At 40.7% G+C, this 12562-nt stretch overlaps 1 protein-coding gene across 1 annotated transcript; it reads left to right on the top strand.

The window, feature by feature from the left end:
- Positions 1–971: 971 nt before the first annotated feature.
- FBXL22 (F-box and leucine rich repeat protein 22) lies at positions 972–10924 on the top strand. The gene is made up of 2 exons (XM_009469679.2): positions 972–4117; positions 6960–10924. Exons 1-2 carry the CDS (start codon positions 3783–3785, stop codon positions 7303–7305), a joined length of 681 nt encoding a protein of 226 aa, XP_009467954.1. The 5' UTR covers positions 972–3782; the 3' UTR covers positions 7306–10924.
- The last annotated feature ends 1638 nt before the right edge of the window (positions 10925–12562 follow it).

Raw genomic sequence — 12562 nt, 5'->3', positions numbered from 1 at the left:
GCTTTAAATTGTAGATAGTTTGTCACCTATTCTTTCTCCGTTTCCTGCAGCCAGAGCCTTTCTTCTCATCAGAATAGGTAGCTGTTATCATTTATACAGGCAGGAAAAGGTATTTGACAGACTTGATCGGTGCGCGGGGCGAGCAAAGTACCTTACCACATTATTACCCGAAGGGCAGCCGTACTGCTCACAGTTGGGGAGTTAAGTAGAGTCCAGCTATAGCTGTCTTTTGTTTGCATGCCACTTGGATTGGATTGCTTTAGAATTTTAGTTTTGCGAATACAAAGCTTGAAATACGCAACTAGCTATGGGCCAGAAGCAGTTTAACTTACAGTAGTCAGGTGTATGCAGTGTTCTCGCAAACCAGTGATGTAAATGTGCCTTTTTGTATTTTTAGAAACTTAAATTTGTAATCATCTTCAGCAACATTCACTTACTTGCTTTAAGCAGCTTCTACTTCTCCAGTTAATTTTTTGAGTCAGAGTTATGTTCTCACTTCAGTATTTCCTTTCAGTAACATTTGCTCTGTAACATTAAGGTCTTGGGCAATGGTATCCAGCGTGGTCCATGTGAGACACGGCCATGGGAACACAATGCAATCACGTCAGTCTTGTTCTCGCAGCAGGTGGTGATAAGGACTCGGCCATATGCTTTGCTGGAACGAGTACGTTGTAAATCCTTTCCTAATTTAACTTTCTCCCACTGCAAACCCAGATGGACAGTATGAACAGTTTGTTGTGGCAACACAAGTATTTCTCTTCCTGGTGGAGAACTTTGCTTATCCACTGTATTCTAGTCAGTGTGGTGTCAAAAAAAAAAAAAAAAAAGTAACTGAGCACTGAACCAGTAACATATACTGCACCTGGCCTACTACTACATTTTTAACCTTACTTGTATATCCTATATTTATCTACTAGCTTGGGGGGGGGGAGGGGGGCGGGGGGGATATCTCATTTCATTTAAGCCAAATGTTTCTTTTCTACTTACTGCTGATCATAGTACACACTAACTGGCAAGAATTTTTTTCTTGCTTGTGACTGCTCTGCAAGCAACAACTGCTCTCTACAGTTCAGAGACTTGCATATTTTTCACCAAAATTTGTCTGATCAAAGGTTGTCCTTTCGTTAGTAATTGTTTAGCCACGTATACAACTGGAGACGAGATCTATGTAAAACAAACCTGCAAAATCCAGCTCTCGGAACACTTTTGCTTTAGTGTGTTGTATAGTGAGCTGCTAAGTGCAGCATTATGCAAATCTCTAAGGCATTCACAAAGAGAGCTCCTTCTCGGGAGGCGCTTGCCAGGTGGTAGCAGATGTCAGCCTGAGAGGAGAGTTTAAAACTTTCAGACAGGCAGGGGCAGTGGATTGTATCCAAAGCGAGCGGCCAGTTAGAAGGATTTTGCTCAATCAACGGAAAGCATAACACATGGTGTTCAAAAGTTTCCCCAGCGTTTCATTACTGATGTGTCTGTGTCTTACTGATGAGGTAATCAGCACCTTGAAAACTGATTCCAATGTGCTTTAGGATATCCTCAAGTACTGTAGTGCCATAGTTGTAATTGTTTACCATTAAAATCTAGTGTGTAATTTTCAGTGAGGATTACTGACTGTGCTCATCTTGTGTGTTTCTGGAGCATTTCCAGGTTGAATGTGAATTATATCTCATTCACACAGTGTGTTTATGGAAAATGTGCCATTAAAGTGTCTCCTTTCCTTAGAAAATGAAACTCCTCTTGTCCTTCTACAGGCTTACAGAACATTGTTAGTGTAAATCCTTTGAACAGGGATGGCAGAGTATTCTCACTTGTTCCGGGGAAAACAAAATAAAGCAAATTGAAGTGTTCCCACTATTTAACGCCTCCACCAAAACTTAGCATCTCAACCCAAAGAGGACCTGCCATTCAATTTTAAAGGGCCTTGTCACCCAACAGCTGTTAATTTTTGTCAGATTGTGGTGTGTGTCCTCTCTGTGGTTAAAGAGTCCATCCTAGCAAGGGGAACCTTGTCATTCAAGTTTGCTTGCTGTGTTTTTTTATAAATAATATTCCTGCGTTTATTACAACTCAGAGCAGTCTCAACTATTTAAACCTGCTCAAAAATGAAGGTAAATTCTGAAAAGGATGAAGAGATGAAAATGCTTGTATAAGAACAAAGAACTGCTCTTTTCCAGTGACTGGTTCACCTGGTATGTGAAATCATCTGCTGCTCTTCTCCCTTTCGTGGCTTCATAAAGTACTCGTGCCACTGGCCATAGCCTGCTTCTGAGCATGGGTGGGGAGCAGGAATCTCCTTCTCATTTCAAGAAAAATATTAAATGACAAAGGATACGAAACCAGAAAGACTAGCAACTGTTAAACACAGCTTACCGTATATAATAGAAAATGACTAACTCTGAAGAATTAAACAGATCCATGTTTGCCATTTTTTTGCGTCGCTGTGGGTAGGCATACACATTACTCAAGCACAGATAAGCTAAAATAATTGTTGCAGACTGCAAACAACTTTCAAAGCTTGTTTTTCAGAGCTGAATTTCAGACTGCTTTCTCCGGGTAAGAAGGAAAAGATGAACTTTGGGGCCTGTCATATATTGAAACAAGCCCCATTAAAATGCATAGGTTGTACCTATGTACAAGCCACTTCAGAAATTCCTGCAGGGCTGTTTTGCTGTTAATATCTGCTAATTAGTTGAATGTATTATTTTCCTGTATTGACAGAAGATGGGCATAAACTACCTTAGTCTCTAGTATTTTTATTTCACAAATGTGAAAGTTATAGGGCTGTTCGTTGTTGCTTTTAATTCCAACCTGCCGTTTGCTGTAGCTTTATTTTTCTTCTAGGAGAGACTTTCTGCTACAGTTTCTCTCATTACTGGAAAACAAACACTTTCATTCCTAAAACCAATTCTATATATCCTTTTCCCACCAAAACTGCCAAGTCTACAGTAACAGAACTACACCTGAACAACACAAGAAAACTTGGAAAACTCAAGCTAATGGAAGACATCTATTTTAAAAGCACAAGCCTACAAGCAGCTAAACAGAGACTTGCTGCTCCCATGCCTGTCTTCCTGCGCATCATTACCTTCCTCATGCAGAAGGTGGGGAAACAGCTAGCCTTGTTTATTCAAATAGCAGCGTGCAGGAGACTGCCCACAAGGCTGCGGCTTGTGAACTGAAGCTGCAGCCGCTGTGTGTGTGTGTGTGCTTTAAAGCACCCGGGGAATCCTTCAACTGGTTTTACACGCTGTTCGTGAAAGCTCATTATCCAGTATAACAGTCCTTGGACGTGAAGCAAAAGTGCAACCTTAGAAAAATCAATGAACAAATCAAGGCTAAAATTGTTGTACACTGCGAAAACAAACTTCTGCTGGGAAAACCAAATCCTCCAAACTTGAGAGGCTGGCAAAGCTACTCCTTGCAGCTATAGCTACACCCCCCCACCCCCAGTTCAGTAACTCAGCACAAGAACTTTGCTAAACCTCAGAAGTGCCTAAAAGGAAAGAAATCCCTTTTAAGGAAGCATTTTGTGAAAGTCAAGTGCTGCTATTCTACATGCCCATTCCATTCCCTTGTAGAAACAGAACAAGAGAGGTTCATGCATGCATGTTTCTTTTCCTTGCCCTGTTCTTAGCTTCTGCACCAGTTGTTCGCCAAAAATAAACACCATTCCACAACCATATATGTTCAACAGCCTTCTGGTGATCCTGAGCCCCCTCCAGCACTGCCGTTGTTACTGCACAAGGCCAGGCGACCGTCTTCTTTCTGACACGCTCTGACGGGCAATGCATATCACCCAGCTGAATCGGGAATGCCTTTTACATCTGTTTTCTTTTCTGGACAAAAATAGTAGGAGAAGTTTAGCAAAAACATGTCACAAGTTGCTAGAAGTGTTTCAGGATCCTATACTGTGGTCTTTGTTGAACTTTCATTCTCCAGCGGAACTAAAGAAGGATAATTTTCTCCTGGGACCTGCTTTAAAGTACTTATCCATCTGCTGGTATTCAGAGAGAGTCAAGGTGTGTAACATTGAGGACTGGATGAAAAACAATTTCCAGAAAGACTTCTGTAACAGGCATGAAAACACTGTCAATGATTTTTTACTAGAAGTTTGCAACAGGTATGTTCTTTGGGTGTGAAACTCGACATCTACTGGAAAGGTTAACTGCCTTGAAATGAGACAATTGAGAGCTATTTACTCCACTCCATACATCCTACCTGAAATGGAGCATTAAGTACGTGAGTGCTTTGACTTTGCAGTTTTAATATAGCGTTAAGTTGGTTTTATAGTGGCAATAGCGTATACTTCGTATTGACTTTCCTTAAGCCTATTTTTACCTTTTTTTTTTTTGAAGAATGAATAATTAATATAGGAAAGTGCAATACTGCCTACTACATTGCTGCTTAACTGAAACGTACCGTTCTGGCAGTGCAAAGCATTGTCCTGGGGAGAGAGACTAGAGAAAAGACGTGATTTTAAATACTGACTATATGTCATAAAACCCAGTTCATTAAACATGTTACTAAATAAACACCAAATCTGTTTCATTCTAAAAAGTATTGCTTTTACACTGAAATTTAGCTAAACTTTTTATAAACTACAGCAAAGGAAAAGAAATACCACTATGGAAAAGCAGCTCTGGGTGCACACCATTTCTTCTAACAGCTTTACTGCTACAAAGCAGCTCTAACAAAAACCAGTTAAATTACATGAGGAGGAGCAAACGGGGTAGAACCAAGCCTAGTGTTTTAGTAACACCAAGGGTGGCTGTGGTCCTGGATTAGAGCTGAAAGGGGCAGGTCAGTGCCTATCCTGAAGTGGCACACCTTTGTGCCGCAGCCAGCCCTCAGCTTTGTGCCACAACACGGAAGGCAAGAAGTTCTATTTGGAAATAACAATTTTAAAAACCCCAGTAAATCACAGGATACTGACAGGACACAGTGTCTTGGTGAGAACAGTAACAGTGCAATCTCAAAACAAGGTCTGAAATGTAGGTTCAAAGCAGAACATTAAGTTGCAAGTACAAAATTTCAGAACTGTTCTAGAACTGATAAAAACCTTGGATTAATTACCAAAGTATTAGGAAGCACATCTGCCCCTGCAAAGGAGGGCATAGGAGGAAGTATTCTCTCATTTTGGCACTGGAATATCTACCATGAGGCCACACTTCACTAACTATTTCCATTTTTTTGCCATCTCAAATTAGGATTCAGAAGGAGGATGCAAGACCACAGCTCTGCAGAAACGGTTTAACATTTAAGTGCCTTTCTCCTCTGCAGAATCCAGAACCCCAAACTTGTTGCTGGACAAAATTCAAAGCAAAGCCTGGGTAGTTAGCAATCTCCAAGTCCATAAAAATTAAGCAAATGCCTTTCAACCTTACATGGATTTGTTTCCACAAGTTAAACTGAACTCTTAAAAATGACAGCTTATATTGCCACTCCCCCCCCCCATCCATTTTAGCCTTCCTAAGACAAGTTCTTGCCCTTTTTTTTGCAGCAACCCATTGAAAGCACTTCCATCCAAACAAAATTCCTAGCATTCTGTGCAAAATAAATTGCAAATTAAACAACTACACAGCTTTTCTCCCTGAGTTTGGAGTACTTTTATTTTGTTGACGAAGCCACAAGAGATGGCAGGTCAGAGCCTTTCTTGACCTTGCCTGCTTTAAAACATTTGTTTTTCCTAACTGTTCCTAAGCGTAAAGGAAAAGAGTAAAAAAAAGATCATGCAGCTGACACGATCTCACTTTATTACCTCTGCTCAAAAGGTGAAGCCAAGCAGCAGCGGGGGCATGAGGTGGGATGTAGAAAAAGAGGAATCTACTATGTACCGGTTTTTAAGGATGAAAGAAAATGCTGCAGTGACGGCAGAGCCCCTTGTTTGCCCGCCCTGCTGTTGTACACCTAAAACCCTGATACAGGCTGTAAGCACAGATCTTTATGTGCAAGCGTGGTGATGGACACCTTACAGTTCTTACAGGACAGAGGCAGGCTAATATAATAGTTCTGTCCAAAGGTCTCACAAGGTCAGCATTAGCACTGCTGTAATCGTTGTTCCCCACACCAGAGTCTAATGAAGTCCTGTGCTAATAGAGAAGCATGAAGCCGCATTTAGCTAAATAGATGGATAGCTGAACTGCTGCTCCCTGGAGAGAGGTGTAAGCCAGAAACCACACCCTTTGTACAAAAGGCTTTGCAGGTTGGTGCACAAGGGTCCTTGAAAACATGCCTGGTCAGCACAACAGCTTAGCAATACTGGTTTGCTCCAGTTTTCTGCATAAGGACAGTTAGTGTAAGTCATCAACATACTGACTTGGAACAGGCCTTTTCTCTACTTTCCCAGGTCTACTCAAGCAACAAAAAAGAGCTTTAATTTGCTGCATCATTTGTTTAACAGTAGCGTTCTTAGCAGTTTCAATGATTTGAAGGAAGGTTTAAGAGTTTTGCGGGGTTCAAACATCAACACTCTCGAGTAGGAGCTGGCACCTATCCAGTAAATCCAAGGAGCTGAAATACAGCCATTAGTCCTCGTAAAACGGGGGAGTGTCTGACTTGCCAGTGCTCAGCATGTCTACACACTCAACCGACCTCAAATTAACCCTGACTGGAATCTCATCTCTACTGGGTCTTCATTCGCTGTGCTTGGAGAAGCGCAGCACCATGCAACTCCTTAAGAAAAAAAACAATGCAGCTCCAGCTTAAATAGGCACCCAGGTCCCCTTCTCCACTATGCCACCTGAGCTAGAGATGTTGCTACCAACAGAAAAAGCAAAGGTAAGTTTCGCAATTAGTAAAGCTGAGCATTAAGATCTACATGTGTCCCCACCTACTCGTGCTTTATACCCCTGACAGAAGAGGAGGTATTTTTCTAACTTTCATATTTATTCTTGACAATACTAGCTTCTGCAAGCTCTTACTTATTTTTCCCCTCCTCTCACCTGTAACGATCATGTTTTCAGATGTCCAAACCTGCTATCTCTGACCCTTTCTGGATGCGGCCATGTTACAGACGATTGCATCTTGCTGCTTCTCAAGAACTGCCCAAACCTCAAGACACTCAAACTGGAAAATTGTGTGCGGATCACTGACCAGACGCTAGAAGCGGTGACCCTCTGTGGGGGATCACTGCAAACGCTCCACGTGGATTTCTGCCGGAACATAACACAAAGCGGTCTAGAGAGAGTTAGGGAAAAATGTCCTTCAATAATGCTGAGAGCAGAGAGAAGTGCTAACATGATTCCAGACAGTAAGCCAGAAAAAAGGTCGATGCTTGAAAAAGCATCAAGAAAATTGGTTCAGCTTTAAGTACAACAAATTGTATAAACTCAGTCAATGTGGGTATTTTACTTCACTTCCACTCTCCTCTTGGGTAGCGTTGCTTCAATGAACCATGGCTACTTTCCTGCACTCTGGTTTAAGTCCAAACAAGTGGTTGATATGTTTTGTAAAGGCTGCACTGGGAAAAGGCATGCATCTCCACCAGGACAGTCTTAAGTGCTTTCTGTTGTTCCTTGAAACTGGAAAACCCTGCATTGCTGTCACAAAATGCTAGCTCTGATTGATTAAGGCTGAAAACTGCAATTTTGATAACCCTCTTGTTGTGGATGAGTGGAATGCACCTCACTCAGAAGAGAGAAGCAGCAACATGTTTTATTGAGGTAAAATAATAATTTGACAGAGTTCAATAAATTCGATGGAATTTAACAAAGCTTAACAGTGGTTTGGACAAGGTTCGATAAGTTTGATGGCAAGGTTCACCTTATTAATTACTGCATGGAAGAAACATAGAAAGGAAAAGGGAGTTAGAATGGAGTTAGAATGATTCAGACAGAGACTGGAGACGCAAGCAGTAAGGAGGACCCTCCCCTTGAGTCAGGAGGTTCAGCGTGGATCCCCTTGCTTTCTAAACTCCTTATGTAAATGGGAAAGGGCACAAAGCGGCAGCAGGTGGAGTTTGGGTAACTGTATGATTTACACACATTTCAGGGAAAGGGTGATTAACAAATTTCTGTTAAAAGGATATATCCATATGGTCATTTCATCCACTAAGGTTGATAACCACGCCAGGTAAGATCTTGCTAGCAAAAGCAGAGTACCTGACAACCATCGCTTCCTCAGTGATTACCGTTTGTAGCTGATTTGTCAGCTCATTTATTAAATGAGGGATGCATGGCAACGCGCACAAAACACGGTTTGACCCTTTGCATAATGTACTTCGACGAGATACACCAAGTTATTTTTTAAGTGCAATATGAACAAATGCTAGTTTATGTAACTTAACCTACAGGAAAAGACAGTGACTTACAACCGGTAGCTTCACATGCTAAATTAGGAACACACTACAGTACAGATCTATATGAACACCTGTTTCTCACTGCAAAGTACAAAACAAATCACTATTTTCATCCCCAACCACAAGGCTGTCACTTTCCTGCATGCTGCTCTGCTACATGGAAGTGAAGCCTTTTTTTTTTTTTTTTATAATGAAGGGTTGCTATGGCATTGTCTACAAAATTTGACACCAAACATTGGCACAGTTTCATTCTTCTGTCTAAGATTTGCCTTGATACAACGCACTGGGATTTGGTCGTGGTATTGAGTACTCGGGACTGGTAACGCCACGTTCCAAGACTCTTTACGCCCTTACAGATTTTTGCCTGAGGAAAGGTAAACATTTCTGATTGCCACCTTATGGTGTCAACTGTACTGCAGTTACCTGTCAAAAGTTTTACTTGTTGAGTCTGTCTCAGTATACCAATACAGAAAAATCATTGTGATCATCTGGTTTGAATTATTCAGGTTTTTGTTTGAACTACAGCATGCTTTTTTAAAAAGCACCCCGTCTCAAACCCTGTGTTTTACTCCATGTGGGAGCACGTCCTCAAATTCCGCTGTTATTTTCTGTTTTGTTCAGCAATTCTGACATGAATTCACAATTCTGACTCCTAGAGAGCACGCCATAATACATAATCCTGCCTATTCTTGCTGACTCTGCAGATGAACTTGTATTTACCTTAAATCTCTCCCATTCAATACAATCCACTGAAGACCTTTCCGCTTACAAAGAATGACAGACGGTTAAATCTGGCTATCGATAACTTAGTTTCCCCTAGAGGACCAGATGTCAGTTCAGCTTAGATGTCAAACAGAAGGCTGCCTACAGACCAGTTTGACAAACTATGGATCCTGAAATCCAGCTTAAATCACAAGGAAGTCTACAGCAGTTAAGATTTCACTTTAACTTAAAACCTTACACAGAGTAGGAATACCTGAGTGTCTGTGTGTCCTTAAAATTAAAGCAAATTTAGAAGTATTAGCTTTTGGAAATACCGTTCTGTCGACATTTCTGTTCCATTACATACCAGCTATTCAAGACTTTGTCACTACAGCAATCTATGCGCATATACCATAGCAAGCTTGTTTCTCATTTACATGAGGGACTCTGCAATTGTTGATAATTAATCTTACTGCACTGGTAACAGAACACTGATGAAATCTGCTAGTTACAAACACATGAACTAGGACTCGCATCTCTGGAATTCAAGTATATCACGACTATCATGGTTCAAAATAATCCGATAGCTTTGTTGCATTTTAACAGTTGTATCTACAGGTATAGCTCTGCAGACCTACTCCTTTGTCTGCATTTTCGTCTTTTACATAACTGGAAGACTACAAGAGCTAGCTTTTCCTCTAAAGAACAGCAATTTAAGAAGTCGCAAATTCTATTTAACATATTATTAAAGTTTGTCACAAATATGTAACACGATACATGTTTTCCTTTAGAGAACAGTGTGACTGTAGTACCTCTCAAACAAAAAGAATGTGTGAAAAACTACTACTGAAGTAAAGCAGGCCTTTTCCGCCTCTCATTGGCATCTAAGCTGTAGGAAAAATGTTCTGAAGTTAGGCCTCAATGACTTAGGAGTAACTGGTTTGATTTTCCAATTTCTGGCTGTGTTCTTTTTACCATACCTTTTATTAAAGCAATGTGGAGAAAATGCTTGGGGTGACATAATGCAAAACTTGGCTCTGATGCCTCAGGTAGTCTTGAAAGAAAGATTTATTTCAACTGATACATTGTCGTTCATTCATGTCTGAACAGAAAGAAAGGAAACATGCTATCAGAATTCCACTTGAAGCCAATTTTTACTGCAAGAGTAGCACTGCAAAACTGAATTTCCAATTAGTTTCTTTTGGAAGGTAAGTTTCAAACAATATCAGCAGAAATATTTTAATAGACTACATTCCTAGGGCTTATTCCTTCCTCTGCAAGAACTGATGAGCTCGCTATGAACTGCTGAAAACATCCTTTATGTGGTGCATCAAAAATGGGAAGAGGACTTTACAGCTCTCGACATAAGTGAATATACTTACTCCTCCTTTACATCCTGGTTAATTGATCCACAGATATCCTTTGGTACTCTCTAATTTGGCTAAGCTAAGAAATAAATCACAGCATTACAGAAACTTAGTCAAACAGAGCTGAAATTCTAGAGAAATACTTGATCAGTATGAGTATCTGGAAGAAACACTCATCCAGAAGACAAATAAAGAAAATAATTTCATTATTGCACCTTCACAACTGAGAGATATTTAGTGGCATGACACCGTCATATTCTGGTATTTCATTAACTCATTCCTAAAATTTAAGTAGGACCCTTATGCACTGCAAAGTTAGGAACAAAACTGGAAGCACAGACAGGAAGGACAAACAGCAATCCTAAAACAGCATTTACAACTTGGAAATGAGCTGAACAAGCTTATTGTGATGTGGAAATTGGGATGTTGACACAATTCTTACCTTGGATACACAACTGGTGAAAACACACCAGTTTCACATATTGCTGACAAGCCAAAACAAGGCAGGAATTCTATATAGTCACATTAGTAACCGACGGCCTTCTCTTGATGCCAGCTCTCTAAGCACTCTGTGATGAAAGATACACAGATGTAACACCTAACAGATTTTCAAGTAGCTACAAGATACGAAAGCGGGTTTGCATCTGTCTACATATTATTTATGCCTTTTTGCCAGTTTTCTATCAGGACTGTTTCAGGGGCAGGGAGGGGAGGGGCAGTGGTGGTGTGGTTTTTGAGGTTTTTTACTTTACAGAGCTAAAAAGGGCGTTGGAACACTCTCCCACTTTGGTTTCTTTGCCTATTTGTGTACAAATGCTCAAAGTCATATTACTTTGCTCTTCCCCTCCTTGAATGGGGATATTTATTCATGACATGGTAAAATTTGAACACAGTTGTGTTGATCATTTTTTTCAGCATCAAGAATAAATTTTCTTACTTAGCAACCCAATCTGAAAATTAAGGGTATAATGATTACATTTTACTTCGGGTATTATGTAAGGATGGAAGCATGTTAACAGTTTTCTTTAGTTCCAAGCCATCTGAGTTCTGTCAAAGTTCTCTTAACATTAATGAAACATTTTTCACTCTTCACAGACCCTAACTCTAACTTACCAGGTATGGAGGGAGGAAAGCTTGTTATCTGTCATTTTATGAAAGTACTAAAAGAAAGAAAGGTGACATAAACCAAGATGCCTACTTGGAAGCTGCATCAGGTTATCAAATGCAAGTGGCAAACAAAACTTCCGTTATCAAAAGTTTGTGCCTTTTCCTACACAATAGGGGAAAAGCAACATCGAGAAGACCCTTCAGATTTCCATTGTGATAACATAGCTCAGCTTGGCAATAAGGTAAAAGGGAATTAAACCAAGTCCTGCAGCACAGTAAAACTGCTCACTTACCAGCAGCGGTATTTTTTTGCCATTAAACTTCATCACCCAGTCAAAAGGGCTGAATGGCAGATCTAAATCAAACTTCCAGGCCTGACCTGATCACTCGTTCACCTCTTCTCCGGAGAATACTACTGTTCAAGAACACATTCTGCTCTTACCAGTCCCCTCTGAGCATGACAGGCACGCATTCCACCTACCGCTACATTCCAGCTCTGTCAGATGAACCAACACTACTACTGCTGGCTCCAGAAAGAGTGAGGCTTGCTTCACCCAGTTAAAGTAATTTGCCTACCTCTAGTCTCGGGGACTGGCTGTTCATCTTCTCTCTGCGGTAGTGTGCCTACCTGTTTCAAAGGGCTATCCAGCTGTCTGACAGCCTGACAGCCCAAAAGGCTAGGGATGTACTTCCTAGGTGGGAAAGAAAAAAAAGGGGAGGAAAAAGCAATTGGAAATACTTGGAATTAGGTACTACTCATGTACAGCAAAAAATAAGCAGCAGCAAATAGTAGTCATGTTCAACAAGAGACACAGGCTTTTGGCACCTAAGTCCTGTCCTATATAATACCTACCCAGCACATTACTTTTGTCGCTAAAGCTTTTCAACCTGTTTTTCTCTAGTTATGTTTAGAATGTAACATTTCTAAGCTTACTGTGCCTCCATATCTCACATTAATTTGAAATGGGTTTAGATAAACACGTTGTCACACACTTGTTCTTACCTCTGATATGCATTTGTTACCACTCATACTCCCTGCTTCAGTCATACACATAGGTCCCATCCAATGCCGAAAGGTGGAAAGGAAATGAGG

The sequence above is a fragment of the Nipponia nippon genome, unplaced genomic scaffold (assembly GCF_047370975.1).
Source record: "Nipponia nippon isolate SJK-2023a ecotype South Korea unplaced genomic scaffold, ASM4737097v1 scaffold_9, whole genome shotgun sequence".
In the NCBI taxonomy this organism is placed as follows: domain Eukaryota; kingdom Metazoa; phylum Chordata; class Aves; order Pelecaniformes; family Threskiornithidae; genus Nipponia; species Nipponia nippon.
The sequence above is the reverse complement of the archived record's forward strand: the minus strand, read 5'-3'. Positions and strand labels throughout refer to the sequence as shown.